Source organism: Pleurodeles waltl, chromosome 1_1 (assembly GCF_031143425.1).
Source record: "Pleurodeles waltl isolate 20211129_DDA chromosome 1_1, aPleWal1.hap1.20221129, whole genome shotgun sequence".
Lineage (NCBI taxonomy): Eukaryota > Metazoa > Chordata > Amphibia > Caudata > Salamandridae > Pleurodeles > Pleurodeles waltl.
In genome coordinates, this window is record NC_090436.1 from 255,530,276 (window position 1) to 255,557,336 (window position 27,061).

At 43.6% G+C, this 27,061-nt stretch overlaps 1 protein-coding gene across 2 annotated transcripts in view; it reads right to left on the reverse strand.

Annotated features, from left to right (window-relative positions):
• Positions 1-21,533, reverse strand: part of PAIP1 (poly(A) binding protein interacting protein 1) — a 456,675-nt gene extending 435,142 nt beyond the window's left edge. The window contains exon 1 of one of the 2 annotated variants that reach the window (XM_069221533.1): positions 20,736-21,202. In XM_069221533.1, coding sequence (XP_069077634.1) covers positions 20,736-21,015 — 280 coding nt within the window. In that variant the 5' untranslated portion in view covers positions 21,016-21,202. Of the gene's footprint in view, positions 1-20,735; positions 21,203-21,397 lie in introns of those variants that run through there. The other variant, XM_069221535.1, reaches the window with a different exon arrangement.
• Between the last annotated feature and the right edge of the window lie 5,528 nt (positions 21,534-27,061).

Below are 27,061 nucleotides of genomic sequence, written 5' to 3' on the forward strand. Positions count from 1 at the left end.
TACACGTGATCATGTGTGCACCCCTGTGAGAGCTGCGTGGGGAGGACTACTGGTGTAGGCAGCCCAAGAACTGTGTTTGAGTAGCCTGGCGTAGAAAGGACTATGCAGAGAGGGTGGTTACCTGGAGTAGGCCTTATGAGATAGGTGTACACATGTGAGGGATAGTGAGTATGCTTTACTGTTTTCACTGTAGTGCCACATCATTATATGCCAATGGATAAAGGCTGACCTAGGGCACAACTCTAGTTCCCTAGTGTCCACAGACTCCAGAGTTGCACCAATGTACTTTGTCACCTGTAAAGAATAATGCAGTAGGTCACAAAAGCGCATTTGTGCAGCTTATGGGTCATCCAGGAATGTCATTTTCTCTGACTCAGCTCAGGATTAGGGCCAATTACTGCTCTGTCCAGCGGCCCGAGCAGGGCCTTGCATCAATAAGCCAGCTGTCACTCAGTGCCAGGGACCAGGCCCTGAGACGCCCTGGCAAGAATGTCAGGGAGGAGGGGCTGAGACTCTCAGAGCACATGTGTCAACTAATTCCTGGACGACACCATTTTGAGCTATCCCAGAAAACCGTGCAGGAAGGTTGGGGCAGAGAAGTGATGTGGCACATCAGGATAGGCCAGAGACGCAGCCCTGCTGGACACTTGAACACCCACTTGAAAGGTCTTGCACAGGGCTTTCTCTCTTGGCTGTGCTTCGCTGCAGAACACTGGGACTGAAGACTAGCGTTATGGACATCTGGACGGAAGAACCAACTGACTGCCCACTGGGGAAAGGACTTTGCCCCTGAATGACTACAGACCCAGGGGGGCACACTGCAGGGCCAGGAGAGTTGCCCCCTCGCACCTCCTGAGGATCAGTTGGGGGAAAAACTGGGCTTGGGCCCAAGAGGAGCGCACTGACCAGAAGAAAGGAAGGCACCCAAAGGAAAGGCTGATGCAGGGAGTCAGTGAGACTGGTTCCCTACCAATTTGGGACCTTCCAGGAGGCCTAAAGAAAGTGCTCTTGATGGCAAGGGCTTGCCACCAGGAGCATATAGACACCAAGATTGTCAAAACCAGCCAAAGAGGGCCCAGATACCCCCAGGAGAAATGTATGTAGCCTTTGACCCCCAAGGAGGACCCACAGCAAATGCGCGAGGCTCCGCTGCCGATTCAAATGTTACCCTGTGGTGCTGGCAGGCGGTGAGCCGGCAAGAGCAGCCAACGTGGGCTCCCCATGCCACTTCCCCAACAGTGAAGCACTCACCTTGTGGCGGGGTGTCCAGATGGGACCAGACACCCGAGGCGGTGATAGCTATTCAGCAGCAGCACAGCTCTCCCCAGTGCAGCAGGGCAGATGCTAATTAAATATGTACACTCCACGAGGGAGCTCCCCATATTGCCTTGAGGCACAACGTGTTCACCCCGAGAAAGTGGTTTTCCTCAGCTTGTGGTGGCCCCAGGTCACCACCAACAGAAAGTCAATGGACAGGAAGCTGCAGGAGCAGCGCAGCCTCCCCCCAACCGTAAGTTTTGTGTCCCCACCCTAGGTTGGGTGGGACTTGAAAATGATAACCCCCCAAGAGTTCCAACATGTATTTAACCGAGTCCCAGATGGAACTTTTGTTTAAGGGTGATGAAACGGCGACCTTAGGGACAAAGATCATGGCTGCAGTTCCTGTGGCCTGAATGGTATTAACAGGATTGTTACAATGATGAACACCACCTAGGGTGAAATGCTGTAAAAACAGGTCAGGGTTGTGGAATTCCTATCGCCCGACGCCCGGGACATCTTGTTTGGGGTCAAGGGCAACAAGTTTTTATGTTTACTTTGTCCTTGGGACAAGTGAGCCCAACCCCCTGCAGCACAAACCCTTTGGCAGCCTGTTTACAGAGAGTGGAATTCTCTGCAGTTGAGGTAATGTGTTTCCAAAAGATAATGCTGTCCGAACTTGTATTTATGGTTCATTATGTGAAAGCCTTCATTATTAGGGTGAGTGCTGTAAATAAATGTTTTAAGGTCACACTTCACTACTGACGTTGGTTCCAGTACAAAAAAAAAAAAACGTGTACACACATGTTTGAAAAGTTTAGGCTAAGAGGCTAAGTATAATGCTCCCAGAATGCTCTCTGATTATATACAAATGAAGTGTCATTTAGTAAAATGTGTTGATGCATGCTAGTATTTCCCAAAAATATTTCTAATGGAAAATCAGTGTAACCATTTTCAACACGATTATGGGAAGCATGAAAATAAACAAACACTGACAAAGCCAACTGATCTGACATATTTTGATAAGTCTTTTAGTTTCATCAATGCGTGTCTTGTTTTGACATGGCTTTTGTAACACTTTATTGTTGTGGGAGCTACCAGGCCCTCAACATTGTAACAAACATTGGCAAACCCCCCCCCAAAAAAGTTTTTGAACTCTTAAAGCACACGTTGCCACCAGCGGCATAACAAAGGCCCCGCAGCCGCCCTCCAGAGGGCCCCTTCAGCACAGCACCTGCCCTGAGTGAGTCTGGAGAGGGGGCTCCTCCATGTTCTTTCCAAAGGGGCACCCTCCAATTTCGTTACGTCACTGATTGCCACTGTAGTTCCTGACACTGAACAAAACTACTTTGTGTGGCAATATGCTCCTTGTGGAAGAGCAGAATGCGATCACTCACAGTAAAGCCAGCCGAAAGAGAGAGAAATAGAAGTTTAATAAAAACAAAATGTCTTTGTTAACACCAGACCTAATTAGGGACCAAGACCCACATGTAGGTAGCTTTTTGCATGTCGCAAACAGCGACTTTCGCTGTTTGCGATGTGCAAAAAGCACATTGCAATGCACAAACCCAGTTTTGCGATTCAGTAACCTGGTTACCGAATCACAAAACGGGTTTGCGACTCGCAATTAGTAAGGGGTGTTCCCTTCCTAATTGCAACTCGCATTGCAATGTAGGATTGTTTTGTGACCGCGAACGCGGGCGCAAACCAATCGCAGTTTGCACCCATTTCAAATGGGTGCTAACACTTTCGCAAAAAGGAAGGGATCCCCATGGGACCCCTTCCCCATTGTGAATGTCACTGTAAACATTTTTTCAGAGCAGGCAGTGGTCCTGCGGACCACAGCCTGCTCTGAAAAAATGAAACGAAAATGTTTCATTTTTCGTTTTTGTTATGCATCTCGTTTTCCTTTAAGGAAAACGGGCTGCATTACAAAAAAAAACAAAAAAAAACTGCTTTATTGAAAAGCAGTCACAGACATGGTGGTCTGCTGTCTCCAGCAGGCCACCATTCACGAGGGGGGTCGCAAATTGCGACCCACCTCATGATTATTCATGAGGTGGGCATTTGCAAAGCCCTTGCGAATCACAGATGGTGTCAAGGACACCATCCTACATTCGGATTTGCGACTCGCAATTTGCAGGTTACAAATCTGAACCTACCTTCATGTGGCCCCAAATTCTTAAAGAAAGTCACAAAAGTGCACCCATGGTATATGTCGTACCCCTATAAAATATTTGTGAACTGTATTTTAGCATGGGTAAATACGATGTGTAGATTTGCTCATGTGAAAATCTATTGAGCATTTGCAAGTTCATTTTCCCTCCAGCCACTTTCTTCCCAACCCTGGAAGAAGTTATAATTCTGCCATTGTCAGGAGTAAATGTCCAACCTTTTTTATTATGGGAAAATATTAGAGAGAAGCTGGTAAAAATCTTTAAAACATGCAGGTTAGTAGGTTTGCAGACTCAAAGGCATTCCAGCCCTGGAACTATTGCTTACTGCTTCCTCCAGCCCCAGTATGCAGATCTGCAGAAAGGTGGCAAAATAAGGAAATTGCTACAGTAGGGATTGAAACTCCAAGTATTCAAGCCCTACTATGGTAGTAGCCCTGGCATAATCAGAGAGGCTATTAATTGCTGCCATAATTTGTCGCCACACTACATGGCACCAAAGGGACAAGTAGATCTTTTTACAGGACAAGTAGATTTGAGAATCAACCTGTCCCCTGGACAAGTAGATATTTTAATAAATTCCACACCCCTGCAGGTGTGTTTACAGTAATTAAATCCCTTCGAGACTATAGCTAAAATGGTAGCATACAATGCTAAATATGTTTTAAAATGGAAATACAACCTCACGGGGTGAAAGATGGATTTACATTCTGATTAACAACCAAGTTATGTCCTTTCGGGGCTGTGTCAGTGGTGCGTCATTTTTATCGTGAATATTTCAATGTAGGTTAGAATTAACTTTGGCCCACACCCTTTAGAGGTGTGGGTAGACTGCGTAGATCGTGCTGAGAGCAATCCTAGCAACGCCAACCACTCCAGCCTGCTTAAACATGTTCCTTGTTGATGCTTATTTGAGTAATTAGTCTGACAGCCACCAGAGATCCAAGTCGATATACGTTAATGCAAATATCAGGTGCTCTCATTGTCAAGTTACAGTCAAATATTGTATTAGACTACAAGTACAAGTAAATGTTCTGCCATGTAGGCTATTGGGTTAATTCTCTCATTGGGAGAGAAAACAATGGCTACGCAACGTCACCAAAAAGTAATTCCATCAGCTGGTGTATAATTGTAAATTGTTGCATAGTACTGAGGTGTGTGAGAGAGAGAGAGATAATATATTTTTGCTTTATCAAAAGGAAAAGCACAGACTGGACAATCATTCACTGAGTGTTATTCTTGTGCTCGTGAATGAGGATTACTAACCCACACCACCTCATTTGAGTAAGCCTTGGACTGCTCTGCTATGTTACACTGTGAGAGTCAAGTGCTACAATGGGGTTTGTGGCTCCCAGTGGTGGGTAAGTGCAGACCCATCCTCCCACAGATGTGATGCAGCAGGTGAAGGACTTTTTTGCCAAACATGATTTAAATATAAAAGTAATTGGTTCTGTGTGCACTGACAGGGCACCAGCAATGCTTGAAAATAAATCTGTCTTTGCTGCACTGACAAAAAAGGAGATTCCATACTTGCAAGTTACGCACTGCTTTCTACTCTGCATGCTTTGGCATAAAAACATTGCCTCCAAATTTGAAGAAAGTCCTTGATACCGGTATGAAGATCATCAACTGGATCAGAGGGTGTGTTTTGAACCACGGCATCTTCAAATCATGTTGTGAAAATCAAGGAAGTCAGCATTCAGTTTTGCTTTTATATACAGTAGTCTGTTGGTCGTCACAAAGACTAGCTTTAATGCGCTTCTTTGAACTGCAGGAAGAAATCCAAGTTTTTCTGGAGGAGAGTGAATGTGATTAGGGTTGGGCTATTGGAATAACAGGAATTCACCCACATACTGGCTTACTTGGTTGACATTTTCACTTGTATAAATTATCCGAGTGTTTCTCTTCAAGGAAAAGGGATAAACTTATTGAAGACTTTCAAAAAGTTAAAATCCTTCAAAGAAAAGTTATCTCTTTGGCGTCAAAGGATTGAAAGAGGCAATCTCTCAAATTTTCCTTCACCTGAAGAGGTGGCTGATGATGTTGGATTCATAACTCCTACTGTGCGTGAAGAAATTGTGACTTATTTGGAAATGCTGTCAGAATCATTTGAAAGATATTTTGCTGCTGGAGACCCGAAGAATGGATCATGAATCCCTATTCCTACAATTTGCAGAAAATGTCAGATGATTAAGTGCTGAAGGAAGATCTTATTTATGGACAAATCAAGCTCTTGAAATTCAACTTGAAAAGAAAGACTTTGGAAGAGTTTTGGTGTTCAGCACTGGATATATTTCCCAAGTCTTGGTGGAAAAAGCACTCAGTGTTCTCATTCCATTTGCAATTACATACTTGCACGAATCTGGATTCCGTTCTTTATTGTCCATCAAGTCAAAATCTAGGACTGAATCCACAGGCAGACCTGCGGGTCGCAATCAGCAAGAAAGTTTCATGCTTTGACAAAATCATGAATGAGAAGCAGGAAGAAAGAAGTAATTGAATTTTATGTTCCAAATTGCAAGGGTGTGGAATTTATTAAAATATCTACCTGTCAATGGGACAGGTTGCTTCATAAATCTACTTGCCCTGTCGAACATCTACTTGTCCTATTGGTGCCATGTATTGTGTTGACAAACCAACTAACTTGTGTGTTTTAAAGGTTTTCACCAGCTCTTTTCTAATGTTTTCCAAGAAAGGTTGGAAATTTACCTCTGAATCGGTTCAGAAGTAAAACTTCTTCCAGGGTTGGGGAAAGAAGTGGATGGAGGGAAAATGAATAGTCAACAGATTTTCGCATGAGCAAATCTACACATGTGTATTTGCTTGTGCTAAATTATAGTTTACAAATATTTTCTAGGAGTACGATTTTCTTGTCTACTTCTGTAAACCATTGTGAATTCATGAGATACGTATATCTGTACTAATGCAAAGACCAATACCATGAATACATTTTTGTGACTAAGAATTCAGTAGCTGTGTTCTGTCCCATGAACTACTATGGTAATGCGTGCTTTTTGAGACCAAAGATTATTTTTGCTTTTTGCCTTTGTTTGTTACAATAGTGAGGGCCCAGCAGCTCTCAACAACAAAGCTTTACAAAAGCCATGTCAAAACAAGACACACACTGACAAAATCAAAGGACTGACCACCAATGCCAGACCTATTGGCTTTAACAATAATTGTTTATTTTCCTGTTTCTCATGATTTTGTTGAAACTGGTTACATTGACTTTTCATTATGAATATTTTTTAAATGTTTCCATACATCAACACATTTTACTTAATGATGCTTCAAAGAAATGGTACATAAAATGTCAAGGTTTAGTAAAACTTTTTCCTTGCTGCATTCTTTTGTGAAGCTTTTGTTTTGAAAGCAAAGAATCAACAATCTTGCTGTCAATCTTCTGCAGCAAATATTTGCATTTAACCGGAGCGTTCTGGGAGGGTTTTACATAGCATCACATTGTTCAACTTTCCAAATGGTGTACACATTTTTTTTTTTACTGCAACCAGTCAGTAGTGCAGTCCGGGCTTACACCATTTATTTAGAACGTTAACCCTCATAATAAAGGCTTTGCATTAACGAACCATAAATACAAGTTTTGAATAGCATTAACATATGGACTGAAATATTAACTCAACTGCAGACAATTCCTTTCCCTGCTCCATAATATAGTACTCAAATCTGGCAGACAAAGGGTTTGTGCTGCAGGAGGTTGGGCCTACATGTCCAAAGTACCCCAAACAATATGTCCAGGGAGTCAGGCTATAGTAATTCCACACCCCTGCAGTTGGGATTGATTTTACTGTAGACTTTTTTCTAATTGTTCAATTTATATTTGCATTTTATGCACCGAGTTAAAAGCTTATTTTTTTTGTTCAATGTGTGCATCCGCAGTACCGTATGCGGTTCAATCTTTGGTTAAACAAATACAATTTTACTATTTCTCTTCAAATGTGATATTTTTGTAGGGGGTGCGAACATTAATCAAACATTTGCTAGCGGTGGGATAACCCTTGAAAGAGAGTCTGCCAATTTAAGTTAACATTATAGAAATTTGGTTCATTTTCGAAAAAAAATGAATGCCTCAAAAATGTGTTCTGTCCTACAGCAACCAGAAACTACAACATGCCAGCCATATCACAAAGTCTTTTCATGATGTCATACAATACTTCATTCAATGGCCTTAAAGAAAAATCTATGTACTGTGGAGAACGATGAAAGCCAAAGGCCACCCTGGGGCTGTATTACATAAAGTGCTCTGGAGGCACAACAGGCACCCCTGGGGCACTCTGCTATCAAAGAAGGGGCCACAGATGTTTGTGCGGCCCCTTCTGTAATACGGATAGCACTAGTGCTATCATTAGAGTGAGTTCCCTCACATGCATGGGGGTGGGGGGAGGGGGTGCATCAGGTGGGCAATGCTCTCAACCTCCGGCAGGGAGACAATTTGTATCTGTAAAGCGCATTCCGGCCGTGGCATTGAAGTGCTAGGCAACAGTGAGTAAAGTGACCAAGGGAAAAAATAGAAAGAGAAAAGGATAAGATTATTGAGGAAAAAGCCAAGTCTTTAGCTGCTTTCTAAAGGCCAGATAATTATGTTCCTCATAATCGTCAGAGGTAGCATATTCCAGTGTTTGTCAGCAGCCACTATAAATGCTTTATCGTCCCATCTGGCCTTACAAGTGCGAGGGACATTAACCAGATAGGATCCTGTTGATCTAAGCTGACGACTTGGGACATACCTTCGTAATTTAGATGACAGGTATTCAGAGCCGCACATATACAAGGACTTATGTGTCAGACATATCGTCTTAAAAATAATGCACTTCTTGACAGGTAACCAATGTAGCTGTCTCAGACTTTCACTGACCAAAGCTGAACAGGATATTAAACGAGCTTCTGTATTCTGAATCAAATGAAGTATACTGAGCAAGGTTTTGTCAATATTAAGCATTAAAGCATTACAATAGTCTATTTTGGAAATCACCAGTGCAAGGGATCCCGTAATTCTGAGCTCCTTTTGTAGATATGGAAAAACTTTTATCAAAATTGTTAGGGTCCAGAAGTAGGCTTTGGTGATGGAATTAACTTGAGACTTAAATGATAGGCCAATGTCAAAAATAATCCCCAGATTTCTAGTGGAACTAATGGGGGATGGCCACCAGCGTGAGCTCCACAGCTCCCTACTCGAGCCAAAGAGCAAAATCTCTGTTTTTTCGCCATTCATCTTAAGCCAGTTCAGACCCACCCATCTATTTATCTCACTCATGCAGCAGTGAAATTTATCAGCAGCCTCCTCCCAATTCTTATGGACGGGAATAATTAGTTGGGTAGCGTCTGCTTAAGAAGTGGCTAGAAAAAGAAAAGATCAAATAAGTCTGGCAATGGGTGCTTCATACAGATTGAATACAGTGGAGGTAAGTGAGGAGCCTTGAGGGACCCCACATTGTAATTGATAAGCGGGAGCTCTAAAATCTCCACAGCTTACTGTAGTAGATCTTTCCTCTAGAAAAGACTTCAGAGTATTCAACGCTGTACCTCTAACACCTGCTTGATGAAGACTGTGTGCCATGATGTGTGGAGGGATGGCATCAAAATCTGCTGATAAATATAATAGCACTAAAATGGGTCCAAGCCCCTCAACTAATCTCCGGATACTATCAAATGTGGTAATGAGGGCGGATTCCGTTCTGTGGGCTTTACTGAAACCATGTTGAGTGGAGTCTAAGCCGCCAGAATCATGAAGAAATTTAGCGAGTTCTTCATTAATGTTTTTCAAAGATTTTTGGTTTGAAAAAGGCAGCAAGGCGATAGGTCGAAGATTCTTAAAATCATCTGCTGCTCCACCTAATTTCTTTTTTAGAGGCACCACCATCGCTTCCTCCCATAAAGGGGGAAAAGCTTCCGTAATCAGGGCCTCCTGAAATATCAGACCAAGAGCTGTGAAAACTAAGTGAGGAACGAGCTGTAATACGTAAGGAGGACAGGCGTCCCTAGGAGAGCCAGATTTAATGCCCATCATAAGCTCTTTAATCCTCTCCAACCTTAATGGCTGAAAATTAGTCAGCATGGGGCTGTCCTAATCTATGGAGTTGTTCAAAGACTCATATGGATCCAGTGCCTCTGCAGATTGAATAAAGCTGGCTTGAATTTGCTAAACTTTATTTTTTTTTTTAAAGTGACAACCTTATTGCAGAATCCTTGAGAATTCTCCAACTCTGGAGGTATAGTAGGAATCGTGAGAGAACGTACTACTTTAGAGTTCTCTAGGAGCATTTGATGCTTCCTTAATTTTCCGTGAACAGAACTCTGTTTCGGCTTTATTAATCGCGTCTTTGTAGAAACAAAGGGTAGCTTTAAGCTTTCCTTTCTCCTTAGCGTGGGAATCTAGTTTCCACCTCGGTTCTTGTTGGCGGTATTTTCTCTGCAAATTCTTGAGGTTATCGGTGAACCAGGGGCAGCTAACCTTTGTCTTCCCTGAAAATCGAGGAGTTCTAAGTGGGGCCACCTAATCAATAGCTATTTTGACCCCCTGATTGAACCTATCTATAGCTGATAAAGAGTTTCTTTGCTGCTTCCCAGCCTGAAACCAGCGCTGGTCTTAATTGTTGTTCCTGATTACCGTTCCAATGTCTACCTGGTTTCAAAGAAGGATTGACATCCTGGGGGCGGGCTGGGAGTGATAGATTTGTCAGTCTAAAGATAAGGAGATAGTGGTCAGTCCAGTCCAAAGCTCTATTTTGTAACAAAACAAGATCATTCTGATGGGTAAATAACCCATCGAGTGGGTGGCCTGCCCTATGAGTGGCTGTCGTGACGTGTAAATTCCAGACAAAATTCGTGATAAGATTTAGGAATTTATTAATATGTGGGTCCTATCAAAGTTAATGTTGAAGTTGCCCATTACAATACATTTAGAAATCATAGTTATTGGCTCAATAATGGATGGCCAGTAATGCAGAAAAGTAGAATAAGATCCCTGGGGTCGATAGACCAACAATCCTTCAAAAAGCATAGTGTTTTTCTGATACATTTTGAAGCAGACACCTCACAAATCTCCGATGCAACATTTATGGCTCTCCACTGACAGGAGAAAATGGACTCAAAAATAATCGCCAACCCACCTCCTCTACCTGTGATTCTATCCAGTCTTCGAAATGAGTAACCAAATGGAGTAGCTGCTATAAAATCAGGACTAGAGTCCTCTCTAGCACAGGTTTCAGTAATAAAAAGGCAATCTAAATTATGACAGATGATCAGAGCTTCCATCTAGGTCATATGTTTGACTAGAGAATGAGCACTGATCAGGTCACAAATCAAGGAATTAGTAGCGACAGCCTGTATGTTTTTGTGGCTTTCTCACACCACCTGTGTGGTAATATGAGGAAAGGTGGTATTAGAAGGTGTCCTGGGTGACCAATTGCAGTATGTACTAGGTGACCAATTGCAATATTTACAGCTCCAACCTTCTAGGTTTTCTGAGGGGACTCCTACTAATGAGAGGAGGGTGTGAGAGGAGTAAAGGACCAGGATGGGCCAAAAAGGGACAGAACCTCCGGCCCCTGGACCCAAACGAGCGCGGACAGGTGCAGACAGGCTTGCCTTAGACGCGCTTTCAGCACACCATTGGCGCGTGGCCGCATCTTCCCCTGAATAAGAACAGCAGGCTCAAATAGCACGTGACCACAGGTCAGCAGCTCGACCGCTGACCTGAATTTCCTCAAAATGGACGTTACCCTAGTTCAAAAGACGAGGGCTCTAACAGGCCCACACTCCTTTTTCTAAATAGGAAAATATACTAATCAACAGGAAAATCGCAGCACAGAAGGCGCCTTAAAAATCAATAATCCTTTGCACAAGATTAGAGAGAGCGGAAACTCACACAAACAGCTAATCAGAACGCATAGGCAGGGACCGATTAAACGTAATTAAATATCTGATGTTAAAAGCCACACAAAGTAAAAGCGATCTAAAAGACAACCCTTCCCTCCACCATAGATGGCCTTTTGACAAAGGGCCTAGCCAACCAACCCTCCAGAGACCCAACCCCTGCCGTGCCTGGCCTTTGTGCGCGATGTGGGGTTGGCTGCAGGTCCTGCTCCCAATCCCCAGAGCAACAAAAACCCCATCACACTGTACACAGCATGGGGCAGCCACCTCCTGCCACGCAAGATTTATGGCTGTGCACAGCATTGTTTACCGCAAGGCCAATCTCCCATATGCGGCCAACCCACGACAGCCACTCATGTCCAATGTCTTTTTTTTTGTTTTTAAAGGTTTTATGATCCCGCAGGACTCTTGCAAGATTGTTGCAACCCAATTTTTGTGTATTCTAAGTAAGCCCCCATGGGGTCAGAGTACCGCTACCCTTCCCCTTTATGCTTTATTTTTCTTAAGGTTTCAGGACACGGGCCAATAGCAAAAAAAAAAAGGCTTCAGACCTTTGGTTTAGATTTGTAGCGATCAACTGATACCTAGTTGAGGCCAGGTACTATGCCACATTTTTGGCTCAATATGGCATTCATTGCTTTGTCATCGGAGAACATCAATGGGATCTCAATTAAATTACACTGCAGGAGTGCAAAACTTAGGCTAACAAGATAACAAGGGTAACAAGAGGTGACTTCAGTGCATACGAGTGTTAAATGCTTAACACACCGTTCAGCCACTGTATGAATCTTAGAACTAGGAGGCAACTCCTCTGTAATACCTATGTGCCATTACAGCTAGTGATGTTTTGAATTAAAAAAAAAAAAAATCGCAACACACCTCCCCATTGCTGAACTGACATTTTATATTTTCCAGAACACCATCTTAACACATTCTAAGTGTTTGAGCCTCTCTCACTAATAGTGTCATCATTTTTAATGCAAAGAGACGCTTCAATTTAAAGGCTCTATTGCCCCTATCACTCCAAGTGTGCAAATGGCTCATATGGCCATAATTGAGATAATGGCCTTTTGTGATGTAAGAAGCAACTACTCTAAAAGCAGGTTCTGGTGAAGTTCAGACTGGCCTTGACATAGTGAAAGATATTACAGGGGAGGCAAAATAAATGTAAATTAGAGGTAAAACATTGAATTGAGCTTCAGTATCCCAGTGCACCTTACTCACATAGTTTGACAATATTTATCCAGGATTCAAAGTTATAAACTGATATTATGGGGTTATAATTCATAGAGGACAACTTAGTGTCAAGCACCCGTTGATTAGCTCTAGATCGGGATAAACAAAGACGTCTGCAGATCAATTTGGATCTAGACCAGTGGATCCCAACTGTTTAGAACCATTACCCACTTTTCATAACAAACAACTTTTGCAAAACACCTATCTTTAATGGACAGGAGGCAGGTGATTTTTTTTCTTTCTTTTTAATCTAACTAATGCATCTTGTGATACCCCACTGTCATTTACAGACAGCACGTTTTCCGCTGAAAGACACTATATCTGCACAGACATACAGTTTTACTGATTAAAAACTGTATAGCCCACAAATGCTAATATTTGGACAACAGGTTTCTGTGAATATTTATTATTTGTGCATCATCAAGGAAGTTGCGTAATTTGTTTTGATGCTATTAAAATTTCTGTTTCCAGCACACTTTAGAATTACAAAAAAAGTGTGCTTCATTTTTGCACTCCTAACTGCTGGATGTATACAGTTGATTTACAGGTATTTTTTTTTGTGTATTGCAAAAAAACATCCTACATTGTCACAAAAATGCACTTAAAATATTCCTGGCTCTTTGCAGTCAGAGAAAGATAAGTAAACGCTAATCCCCATGTTAAAACAATAACGTAACCTGACATTTGACCTCTGCATTTGAATCACCAGCAAATGTGACGAATTAAACACAGAACAAATGCAACTTTCTTAATTGCTCTGATTTTCACCACCCACCAAAAATCACTGATTGAGGCAGGAAAAAGTATCTGAAGAAGCACTTACAAAACATCTAAGCCGTGCTTCTTTTTTCAGTAATTTGATTGAAAAGCTCAAAAAAGATTTTTAACTTGAGCTAAAAATAAAATAGGAAGATTTCCAAAAAAAGTGCATGATTCAATTTATCTAATAACACTACTTGAGAAATCAAAAACTGTGTGTAACATAGTGTCATCAGGTCAGTAAAATAATTTTCTATGGTTAGATCCACTGGTTTTAGTCATAAAAGGACTCACTAGGGATTGTAGGTACGACGTTTGGGTTAATACACCTTCCGTGCCAAATATCTGAAGGAAGTTACCATTTATACACAGATTACTGATTGATCTGGAGGGTCAGTGGACATACTGGTTGCCAATGATGTATTGCAATTTAAGATGCTGCGTCTTTTCTGACAAACTGCAACAGTCCTTCAGCACGATACTAGGCCTTTCTTTCCAAGGTTTTGATTCCAAGATATAAACTAATAAGGTAAGTGTACAGAAGCAAAGGTAAACAGGTTAATTTATGGCAGAGTCCACCCACAACAGGATGTGCCACAGCAGCGACCTTAACAACTGACAAATTCAAAGATAAGTAATACAGTTATAGCCTTAATCAAGAATGAAAAATGCAGCAAAAAAATGCTCACCCTCTCGAGTGACAAAACCCAGAGAAAACATAACTTCAATACTGTATACTACAACTGTCATACCTGTGGACACCAGATGTAACAATCTGGACGCTAATCTTTTACAAACATATTGTGGGGGTGAAACTACCAACTCTTTTGCTTAAAAGACTCCTACTGAGAAACTGTACCCCATAACTGAAAGAGGGATTTTGGCTTGTACCTGGGGAATTATTCATTTTCGCAATTTAACCAGAAAAGCCAAAGTTGCATCCAAGTTTGGGACACCCCTATTCAAATTCGCCGGAAGTAAAGATTGTTTCTCTCTGCAGATATTATGGTTCTTAAAATGAATAAAGGTTTAGACTCGAATATGATATCTTAAATATTAAATTAATGGACAAACGTTTTAAATAGGCCACAAAAATTAAATAGGACCACATTTACATTGTAACTACCACTGAAGCCCACATTCATTCATCAGTTTGATAGCAAATGAAGGCTTGTCAATAAAAGACAATAATATGGGCACAAAACAGTAGCAAATGCTGTGTGAAATATAAGCAATATGTAACAAAATAGATCATTAAAGTGTTACTGATAGCCGAAGCAGAGCTTCTGTTAATTCCTATAACATTAGCAGAAAATTACACCTGCCCTGGTGTAAAAATGTCTTACATTTGTAGTAAACGTTTTGGATTCCATGATAATCAAAGCAATTCTGTCATCACAAACTGAATTATGTTGCTGAAACAATTAAGTTTTCCTACAACTGTATAAAAAAAAAAAAATCCTTCCAAACTCCAACATAGCTCTTTTTCACTTACAAATCAAAAAACAAAGTTACATCCAAAAAATGTGCTCATGTGTAGCAAATGTTCATGAGAACACTCAATGGCAATATACAGGCTTACGTGAGCAGGTCATGGCATTTTCATTATCTCTATTTTATCCTCGTATGCAACAGATACTGAGAATGGGATGCTTTAAAGGCAAACAACGTAAAATATATTTAGTTATTATCCCAGTGGATACAAACAATGTGCACAAACCATGATACCAATGTAGTTATACATCTACAGGTCTCAAACTCAATCAATAAATAGCTGCACTTCACAAATAGGGACCACATCGTATGCCGATTTGTATATGCTGTATTTATATAGCGCAAACCTAACGGAAGGAAAACGGAGAGCTACATAGGGTCCAAGGCCAAGAGACAAATCAACAACGAGTGCGTAGTAGGGCATCTGGGTCCTGAAAATGATCTATTGCATACAGCACTTGAAAAAGGTTTCATTATTTAGTTCGGAAAAATAGTACTATGGCAATGACTTATTTCGAAAGGACGGACTACTAGCAAACTGTAGCTTTCCTCTTCTACCAAACTCAAGGCATTTAGGTTTCGTTTTGCATGCCCGCTACTGGAAGTCTTGTTGAATGCTTATTTACCGCCTAAGGTACAAAAAAAGATTTCACTGTTATACCAGAACAGACTGATGACAAAAGTTCTTCCTATTCATATATACCAGTAAGTCCATGACAAAAATTCTATATTTACATCATACCGGATTAATAATAGAAAAATTCAAATAAATTTAGAAATTCAAGCATCGGCATTACAAAACGTAACCCTGTTTTAAAATCTGCTTTGTTGCAATTAGTGACTACAAAATAAATTACGTCGGATTATGAATCAAGAAATTTGCACAAAGTAAAAAAACACTAATGGAATGAGCCACGACTATCAATCCAGTGACATGCTGAATTTAAGAGTTTGGAAAGTGGCTCTCTCACTTATGTACATATGTGATGTATAATAATGTAGGACCACATAAGAAAAGTATCCTGTTCTAGTTGTTTACGAATTCAGTGTTTGTATAAGTGTTTGCACACTGTATCATATGTCTGATTTTGACTCCTGTGGAGGGGAAGGGGTGAGGTATGGTCTGCTTGATTATGTACTGGTTGTATACCAATAACATTTGAAAAATAAAAAAAATAAAAAAATAACTGTTTGACATACTCATGCCTGTCTTCCTGTTTGTTACCTGTATATTTTATGTTGAAAATGGTATAAATTCTGGCGCCTTCACTCGCTATTACGAGGACCAAGATAGAGCCAGATCGCTCCAAGCACCACCCAGACAGCATCTTGTTTAGAGTTGTTGACGTCTCTTGTACTAGATGAAGAGGCTCGAGAATCACTCGAGATGGAGATAACATTGGTGGGAGTCTGAGTCACCATGTCTAAGCTCAACTCCAATAAAAACATGTGTCCCAATGGAATTCTACAAGCCATACATGGCTCTTCTACAACCCCATCATTTGTTTTCGGAGGCTCATCTGCAGGGGACTCTTCCACCCGGACCTTAGGCGAACAACTATAGCAGTGATACACGAAGACTGTAAACCCAGGGAACACTGTGGTTCATATGGTCAGAGATTCCTGCTTAATACTGAGATGAAAATACTGACTACTATCTTAGCCACTAGACTTATACAAGTTATTGCACCAGTGATACACTGCGACGAGTCGGCTTTATGCCCGGTAGGTCCACACAACATAATCTTAGACGCATGCATAACTAGTTAAATGAACTAAAAGATTGAATGGAACGACACGTTAGACGCTGAAGAGGAGGTTGATGCTATGCATTGCCACTTCCTTGAACATTCAGTGGTGAAATTTGGGTTTGGGCATCGCTGTAGGAAATGGATTAAATTGCTGTACCAAGCCCAAGCAGCCTCCATCAAAGTGAACGGGGTGATGTCCTTGCAGTTTCTGATAAGTAGGGCTATAAGGTAGGGTTCCCCCCGTCTCCTCTCCTGTTTACCCTTACTATAGGGCCACTGACATGTAGGGTCCCGATCACCATAGGACCTGGGGTTTTCGTATCTTGCGTGAGACTGCCTTGAAGGAGAAGGTCTAACTTTAAGCGGAAGACATTCTTTATATCCCAGTGCCCTCCCTGTCCTTCCCCCTGCTTTTACAACTGGTTGAGAGACTACAGGAGCTATTCAGGCTACCACATTATTCGGGAACAGTCGATACTTTACCATCCTCAGAGTGAGATCAAGATACCACCTCTTCACCCATCATCTGCCACACGCCACCCTTGGATTTAAATATTTAGGCATATTTATGACACCACAAAAGGAGATATGCTTTGAACGTAATCTTGGGACAGTGATGTGAGCCTGCGGTGAAATGGAGAGGACAGCATATCACACTGCTAAGGAGAGCAGCCATGTTTAAGATGCTGTCATTTCCTAAGTTACTTTATGTCCTGCAGAATATGTACTGTCCGATCCCCCCGGAGGCTTTCACCACAATAGAAAGAGAAAGCGAACCTTGCTGTGGGATGGGAAACACCCTAGACTAGCCCTAAAAACTCTGCAGCGTAATCAATACAGTGGGAGAATAGCTCTGCCAGATGTGCGTGCTCATTACTGGGCGTCCCACCTCATAAATGTTAATGACTGTTTTTTAACCCCATTACTCAACATTTAGACTGGAACTGTCATAATGGGAATCAAGGTCTTGTCTATCTATAAGGAGGTCAGGGGTCTCAAACTTCTTCTTCTAGCCACTTAGGTAGTGAATGCGGCCTGGGATAGAGCTATGAAATCCATCTGGTCGTATGATAAACCCCCGAAAAAAAAGCCATTGTGGGAGAGGCGCTGGCTTCCTGAACTACGAATGTTGAGTGGTATTTGGGGCTTGGGATCTGACAGGGATCTCCAAAGTGGGAGATCTGATTGAAAGTGGTAACATTATGCTGTTCTCCTCGCTTCGGTGAAAGTACAGAATGCAAGAGAATCAATTCCTAGAGTATGCACAAGTGTGACATATGTGGAGGGCAGAGGGTACCCCATATTTTGCCCCGTTGGAAGGGAGGTTACAATGGAGGAATAGGGAAGGGGTGTGATTTATTTCACATATAAAACTCTTATTAACAATATGCCTGATACCCTGCGTGGTCTGCAAGAAAAATTGGTGGAGGATTTGGGGGACATGGAAAATATTAACGGGGAGGCAGCCCAAATGAACCCTAGGGAGGTAGCTATAAAAACACAGCTGTGACTGGTCCAATTCAAAATCTTACACCGTGTGTCCTATGATAGGCATTGCCTCACGCCATAGGGAGGGCTCAAAACCCACACTGTTTGAGATGTAAAGTTAATGAGGGCTTCTTCTTCCATACTATCTGGTACTGCCCCCCAATACAGACTTTCGGGAGTGAAATCACTGAGGAACTTAGCGACATGTTCAAGGTACAAATTCCATTAGACCCTTTCTCCTCCTGTGGATCCCCAATTACACTGATCTACCCCGGGCCCAACTTCTGTTTTTCTGTCTATGCCCTGTGGTGGCTAAGAGAGAAGTAGCTCACTACTGGGGGTCGGGGAGCGTCCCACACTACAGAAATGGAAAAGAAGTATGATTATGAACTTGTAACATGGCAGCTGAAAAAGCCATACGCCAGCAGGGGTTGTCCCCGCACATTTTGTAAAGTATGAGGGAAAGGGACAGACTATTATTCTCTAGAATTACTGGACAATGGTGGGCCATAGAGTTGGGCGGGATTTGGTGGCAGGAAATGTGTTTTTATCTATTGTAGTCTTTGTTCATCACTTGGTATTCTCTCTCACCAGTTAACTTGTTTATGGTAATGTTGTTCTGTTGTGTTGGGGGTAAGGGGGTGGAAGGTGTTATGGGTTGCTAATGGTTACTGTTATACACATAAGGACAATGGGGTTGACTTACAGACCTGTGGTATATCATTTGTCTATGCCAGGCTTCTCCAACAAGTAGTTTGTGAGCTACTGGTAGCTCTCCAGGTACTTGTAAGTAGCTCTCGGTTGCAGCCCAGACTACTAAATTAGAACCCTTTTCTTGGCTGTTTATATCAAAATTATTTATGCAAAACACAAATGTGTATTTTCAGAACTCATGAGCCGATGTTTTGAGAAAAATGACGTGATATCCAAAATATATTAAAGCTGATTTCTGAGTGATAAATCATTTGGGGTAACTTATTATTATTATCATTACATCTGTGTCAGGGGCATTGCAGCTGCTTTCTATTATGCATAGAGGTATTCCAAATTGACAAAGCCTATTTTATTTTACTGCGAGAAACCCTGTGTGATCACTGCTAATAATTTTACCTATGATGGCCTTTAATATAATCGTATTTCATGTGGTAATTATTACAATACTAATATTAGTAACTCGCAATGTTTTTCACTGAGCACAAGTAGCTCCTATTACAGATAAGATTGGACGCCCTTGGTCTATTCTATGTTGTCAATGAAAAATAAAAATACATTTTTTTAAAAAACTTGTAAATTAACGAAGAGGCAGTAGGAAAATGAGACTCTTAACCAAATGTGTGAAACAAGATAAGAAACCGTGGCAAATTTTAAAGCAGTCACTGTGCTCATAGACTAATAAAAAAACACCATATGGAAAAGAGCCGTGGGCGAGGAAATTCAGTCATTAGAAACCCAACAGTTTCATTCATCATGACTCCAGTGAAATCAAATGTTATTTTTCATTCAGATGCTCCGTTCCTATCATTTTCACCTGGATGGAGCATGAATTCCGACTGCCTTCCATGCAATAAACATTTAGGCAGCCATGCTCTGAAGCGCAAACTTTTTAGGGAACATTGAATCAAATTTAAAATACGTCTTTGCTCATAACCGGGCCTCCTAAAAATATACGGGGGAAAATACTGGCCTGTAACAGTAACATACACAACATAACTAGACATAAGACTGTTAAACAAACCTGTCTTTAATCACCTGAAAAATAACGTGGTGACAATTCTTTCTTCAAGACATACTTTTTAAAAGTTTGGGGTATTTCTCCCGTAAGTCCAGCATTACCTTCAATAAATGAAACAGCTTTAACTCGCTATTCTGGTCAATCGTATGACGTCTGGCAACCAGATCAACTTTAGACTATACCATAGTTTCAAGGGGCTAACCCTAGGTTATGATGGTGCCTTGCTTAGGTTTACAAGGGGCTCTAATGTTTACAGGACACAACTTGGTCGGTCCGGGCGTTCTAATAACAAATCATTTTTTATGGATTCCAAATTAACAAAAGGACAATTCAAAACCAAGAGACATAAAAAATGACGTGTCTAGCTAGGTTTTATGGTAACTATAGCGGCCAGTGAACGTCTGACCGCAAACAACTTGAAACTACAGGCATCTGAAAAAGAACTTTATGGAAACTAAAAGCCTAGGACACTGCACTTTATCTCAGAGTGATCTTTATATTTTACACACAAGTATAGATGTCCAAGTGCCTCTGCTTCTCTATACGAGCTTTCTGCGGTTGCTCGACTGTGCAATTGCCAGTAACTTAGCATTAAAAATAGCCTCGTGATTCTACTATACTACAGACCGTTGGATGAGTAATCTTGAAGCAACGAAAGCTTGAGTGAGATCGAACAATAAAGAAATGTACTTTTGAGGGCCAACCCTGACAACGTTGCTCCTGGCCTCAAATGGCAATCTTTAAAGCCTGTGCCTGGTTCTACTTTTCTTGACACCCCTCAGTACCATCACAGGACGTCAACTTTTCAAACTTGCAACTTTGCCCTGGTGAAGCTTGTCGGCACGCTCACGGCACTCGCGCTGCTGCACATCACCAGAGTCTCTGGCAGACTGAGGAGCCGCCCGTAGCGCGCGCCCCTCGCGCGCAGGTCACCAGCCGCGGTAGCCGTACCTGGCGCGCACTCTGCCGCCACTGGCGGGGTGGTCCTGGGCGGCCGGAGGGGCTCCTGCTGCTGCTGGGGTCCCGGCTTCTGGTCGCCGCTCGAGGGCCGGCTACCCGGGCCCCGACCGCTTTCCAGCGGAGGCACCGCCCGGCCGCGACCGCCCTCTGGCGAGGCTGCCCGACCCAGGCTGCTTCCCAGGGGCCCTGCCCGGCCTCCCGGCGAGAGATGCGCGCGGCCCCGCCCCAGGCTACGGCCCGCCCCCGGGGCCCGGTCAAAGCAGTCCGACATCCGTCCCTAGGGGCTCTGCCGCGGTCTCCGCCGGTCAGCTGGCAGGCCCCAGGGTCAGCAGCACGGGTACCGAGCAGAGAAGAGCACGCGCAGCGCCTCTGCGACACGCCGGGGTCCGAGGCATGAACACAGGCCGCACAGCAGCCGCCGCTGTCTGTCTGCCTCAGCCTGTCACCAGCAGGGCCGCGCCAAACTCCCGTCGAGCCGCAGCGCTGCGCCCCCTGCCGTCCGGAGGACCGAGCGCTCGCTGGGACAGGGCGCTGGGCAGCTGCGGCTGGAGAGGGAGACCCGGCAAAGCCGCCACCGGGCAGCGGTTCCTTAAGTGTTTTGCGACCCAATCCGTTCGTTCGTTTCGTGATTTGTGTGTTTTTTTCCCACCTACCTGTCACTTCTCCATATTTCAGCTTTCTTTGTTATGTTCACGCTGGCGGTGCATATTTTTGAGAGGTTTGTGCTTTACTTTAACAACCTAGTCGTTTTCAGGTCGAGCTCGCAAACGCTTTGACTTGTAAATGTTGTGGGCTTTTAACCACGCCCGCTTCTTGCCCACCACTTTCGTTTGTGGGCTAGCCATTTAAAAATCCTTTATCATCATTGGTAAATGCTTTCCGTTTGTCCCTCCTTAGGGCTGTTTTGTTACCGCCTTGGACCCTGACCCTGTAACATGGGTAATTACATGATTGCCCATATGTGTGACTGTGGGCAAACTTCTTTTTCCCTTTGTGTCTCTCCTTCCCGCTTCTGGTGGGTGTGGTGCTTTGAATCCGCTCATATGTAAACTGTTTTACTTTTTTTTTTTTCAATTTATGTGACAAGAAATCTCCAGTTAGGAATTTACAATGCTAATAGCTGGCTGAAGCAGGTGGCTTAACTAGAAAGTATTCATGAGTGTTTTATGAAGTTCGAATAATTGAATTATGTAGAAAATAAATAACGTAGAAAATAATGCATGCGTTTCAGAAATGTGACCTCGGATAATGGCCACCAATGTTCACAAAATGTACTAATTAATTAATAATGCTTATGAAATATTGAAAATGTATTAGATTAATATAGTAATAAGTCATTTTAAGGGTTATGAAGTATGCTTTATCTTATTAATTGTAGGCCTTAACTTAGCGAGCGTCTTGGCATAGTCTTGCCAGGCCTCATGCAGAAGCTGTATTCTTCAGCATTTCATAAAAATGCTGACAGAGTGAACTAAACTGTGAAATGTCCATTGTCTTGTTAATAGTGCTTAACAGAAGCCTTTCGTGAGGACCAACTAACAGGAGATGATGTTCCTAGCAGTGTAAGCATTTGTGTATAATAAGTGTGGGATGTACTTTACCAGGATGAGAACAATGAAGACACTGGAGCTGAAGATGCAACAATATTGTTACCTGACATCGTAAAGTGGGCCAATCAACTTCATGAGAAGAGCGAAATATTGGAATTCATATATTTTGTATAGAAATATTATTGGGTAGTGTATAATCGTACGATTAACTGACCAATAGGGAATTAGGGGATAGTTTATCTGACTTTGATATAACAACGTAACAGAGGAGACATTCAGAATTTTCCCAGATTTTGAGAAAAGAAGAGGCTTGAGATTCTGTCATTGGGCTCATACTCTCTGACTGAGAGCCTGATGCTTTGCAGAGTGATTGACGACCTGAGGACGAAGACTGATTCTGCTTGCTGACCCATACCGTGGATAGGTAGATATGACAATGTGACTGTAATGGATTTTTATGCCTTTTTTTTCTAGGTAACAACTGCGCTATTTTGAGAAGATCCTTAGCTAGATGTTTTTCCTAAATTTGTGTTCTAAATTGTTTTGCATGAAGCCCAACATGCTGATGCTAATCTGAAGTTAGTTGAGGGAATTCACAAAATGACTGATGAATTACAGGGACTAGTGATGGCAAGTTATCTTGCTGAATTCTATGTACGTGATTACTTCGTTGCAACTGACTCTGCTATTGATATGTACCGTAACTTTAGAATGTGTTGTGATTCAAGCTTTGATTAGATTGCGTTTCTTCCGTCGTTTTGGACAGCCAGTATTGTTGTTATATGTGTTTCATTTGATTTTGAGATTAATCTTCATGACTTTAGCATTGTTATTATATGGGAAATAAACTTACTAAACTTTACTAAAGGTGTGGTTATTCATGACTGAAAGGTCATGGTGAGTGATATTTACTGACTCCATTGATTATTGATTTTGCTTATCACTAATGATTATTGATTATTGTTTATTGATTATTGTAGGAAGTTGGCTCTGTACATACTATTTCAAAGTAAGAAATAGTGTGCACAGAGTCTAAGGGTTCCCCTTAGAGGTAAGATAGTGGCAAAAGTAGATAATTCTAGTGCTCTATTTTGTGGTAGTGTGGTCGAGCAGTAGGCTTATCAGAGGGTAGCCTTAAGCATTTGTTGTACACACACAGGCAATAAATAAGGAACACACACTCAAAGACTTACTCCAGGCCAGTAGGTTTTTTAATTGAAAAATATCTTTTATTAGTTTATTTTAAGAACCACTGGTTTAAGATTTACAGTTAATACTTTAAATGTAAGGTACTTCACTTAGATACTTCAGGAACTTTGAATGAAAACAATATCATGTACAGTCTTTGTAAAAATGGCAATAAGCTATTTTCAAAGTGGACACAGTGTAAAAATCAACAGTTCCTGGGGGAGGTAAGTAAAGGTTAGATTAGGAGGTAAGTAAAACACTTACAAGTCTCAGTCCTGGGGCATAGGCAGCCCACCGTTGGGGGTTCAAGGCAACCCCAAAGTTACAACACCAGCAGCTCAGGGCCGGTCAGGTGCAGAGGTCAAAGAGGTGCCCGAAACACATAGGCGTCTATGGAGAACAGGGGTGCTCCCGTCCAGTCTGCCAGCAGGTAAGTACCTGCGTCCTCGGGGGGGGCAGACCAGGGGGGTTTTGTAGAGCACTGGGGGGGGGAGGGGACACAAGTAGGCACACAAAACACACCCTCAGTGGCACAGGGGCGGGCGGGTGCAGTGTTCAAAGCAGGCGTCGGGTTTCAGGTAGGAAACAATGGAGGGACCCAGGGTCACTCTAGCAGTGCAGGCAGGCACAGGGGGGGCTTCTCGGGACAGCCACCACCTGGGCAAGGCAGAGGGTCGTCTGGGGGTCACTCCTGCGTCGAAGTTCAGTTCCTTCAGGTCCTGGGGGCTGCGGGTGCAGTGTTGGTTCCAGGCGTCGGGTCCCTTGTTAGAGGCAGTCGCGGTCAGGGGGAGCCTCTGGATTCTCTCTGCAGGCATTGCTGTGGGGGCTCAGGGGGGTCGTCTCTGGTTACTCACGGGCTCGCAGTCGCCTGGGAGTCCTCCCTGAGGTGTTGGTTTTCTGCAGGTCGAGCCGGGGGCGTCGGGTGCAGAGTGTAGAGTCTCACGCTTCCGGCGGGAAACGTGACATCCTTGGAAGTTGGTTCTTTGTTGCAAAGAAGTAGCTGGGTTTGAACAGGGCCGTTATTCACTGGAGTTTCTTGGTCCTGTAGTCCAGGAGAGTCCTCTGAGGCTTCAGAGGTCGCTGGTCCCTGTCTGATTCGTCGCTGGAGCAGGTTTTCGAAGTTGGAGACAGGCCGGTAGGGCTGGGGCCAAAGCAGTTGTCGCTCTTCTCCTTCTTTGCAGGCTTGTAGGTCAGCAGTCCTTCTTCTTTCTTCAGGTTGCAGGAATCTGATTTCCTGGGATCTGGGGAGCCCCTAAATACTGAATTTAGGGGTGTGTTTAGGTCTGGGGGGGCAGTAGCCAATGGCTACTGTCCTTGAGGGTGGCTACACCCTCTTTGTGCCTCCTCCATGTGGGGAGGGGGCACATCCCTAATCCTACTGGGGGAATACTCCAAACTCAAGATGGAAGATTTCTCAAGGCAGGGGTCACCTCAGCTCAGGACACTTTAGGGACTGTCCTGACTGGCGGGTGACTCCTTGTTTTTCTCATTATCTCCTCCAGCCTTGCTGCCAAAAGTGGGGGCAGTGGCCGGAGGGGTTGGCATCTCCACTAGCTGGGATGCCCTGGGGCGCTGTAACCAAAGGGGTGAGCCTTTGAGGCTCACTGTCAGGTGTTATAGTTCCTGCAGGGGGAGGTGAGAAGCACCTCCACCCAGTACAGGCTTTGTTCCTGGCCACAGAGTGACAAAGGTACTCTCCCCATGTGGCCAGCAACATGTCTGGTGTGTGGCAGGCTGGCAGGAACTGGTCAGCCTACACTAGAAGTCAGGTAGGTATTCAGGGGGCATCTCTAAGATGCCCTCTGGGTTTATGTTACAATAAATTGCACACTGGCATCAGTGTGCATTTATTGTGCTGAGAAGTTTGATACCAAACTTCCCAGTTTTCAGTGTAGCCATTATGGAACTGTGGAGTTTGTGTTTGACAAACTCCCAGACCATATACTCTTATGGCTACCCTGCACTTACAATGTCTAAGGTTTTGCTTAGACACTGTAGGGACATAGGGCCAGATGTAGGTACAAAACAATTAGCGACTCGCAATTTGCGAGCATGTGCGACTCGCTAATAGGAATGCAGGTACAATGTCCGTGTTCAAATTGCGACTCGCACCCGGAGTCGCAATGCAGATAGCGAGTCCGCTGTTTGCGACCGCGCAAAAAACGGACTCGCAATTTGCGAGTGGGTGTCGCAAATTGCGAGTACCATGTAAATTGATTGCAGGTGCTGCGGAACACTCCAGAAACCACTCCAGAACTCTCTGGAAACACTTCCTGGCACATGATGATGACATCACAGCCAGGAAGTTTACTAATACACCTGGGAGGAGGGAGGACCACACCCATTTTAAACTGCTGAACAGCCAACAGGAGGAACAGCAGCTACAATGGCAGAAACACCCAGAAAGAGAAAACTGAAATTTTCTGAGAAGGAGCTGGGGGTGCTGACAGAAGAATGCTGTCAGCACTATGATGATCTTTTTGGAAAGGCAGCCCTCAATGTGCCTGACTCAACAAAAAAACAACTCTGGCTGGAAATTCAGGAAAAAGTGAACTCCCTGGGGGTCAGCCACAGGAGTGTGGATGAGATCAAGAAGAGGTGGTATGACCCCGCTCCCGGACCAAGGAGAGGGTGGCAGAAAGGCTCCGGGAGATGAGAGGCACAGGAGGGGGACCATCATCCGTACCACCGCCCACACCCCTGGAGGAAAGGAGGCAGTGACAGGATTTGGAGATCTGGACACCTCTGAGCCCACTACATCAACCGGTGAGTACCATGTGATATGCCTGTACCCCCATCAATGCCATACCCCCACCCACCATGTACACAGGGGCATGCACAACCAAGATAGCTCCATTTCAGGGTAGCAAACACCAGAATGATGCATTATGGGCAATGTAGTCAAGTAGGCAGTCAATAGGCACATTTTTATTAGGAAGTGTGCAACAGATAGTAGACACTGACAGTCTGTTCCCCATGTCCCACAGGTCTCCCACAAGACACCACCACAAGCCACAGCAGCCAGGTGCCAACAGTCAGCCAGCCCCATGATGAAAGCACAGGAGCTGCCACCACTCCCACCTGCACCACCAACACCATCCCCTTGATGTCTACACCTGCTGCAACAGTGGTTCAAGAGGCTGCGCCAGCAACAGCCAAGAGTGCCACGGTACAGCTCACAGGGCATCCACCGCTTTGCAGGCGACGCAGGTTGAGGAGAGCAGGGCTGCAGGCTGAGTCCGGGCGTCCATCCACCACCATGACCGAGGCACAACTGCTCCGTGGTCAGCGCCTGCAGAACCAAACGTTAGGGAGAATTAGTGGGGTTCTGCACCACTTTGTGAGGAACAATGAGACCAGCATGCAGCAGCTCCATGCCCAATTGGACGTCATTGGCACAAACACTGGGGACCTAGCCCTGTCCATGCGGGAACTGGTGGCTGGACTACTGTCACAGAGCGAGGGTGGGCGGCGCAGGGACCGCCAGCTGCTCCAGAGGCTGGACAGGATGGCCTCATCAATTGGCAGACTGGCAGTCAACACCACTGGCCTGTCCAGGACAATCGGCCTCCAAGTGGA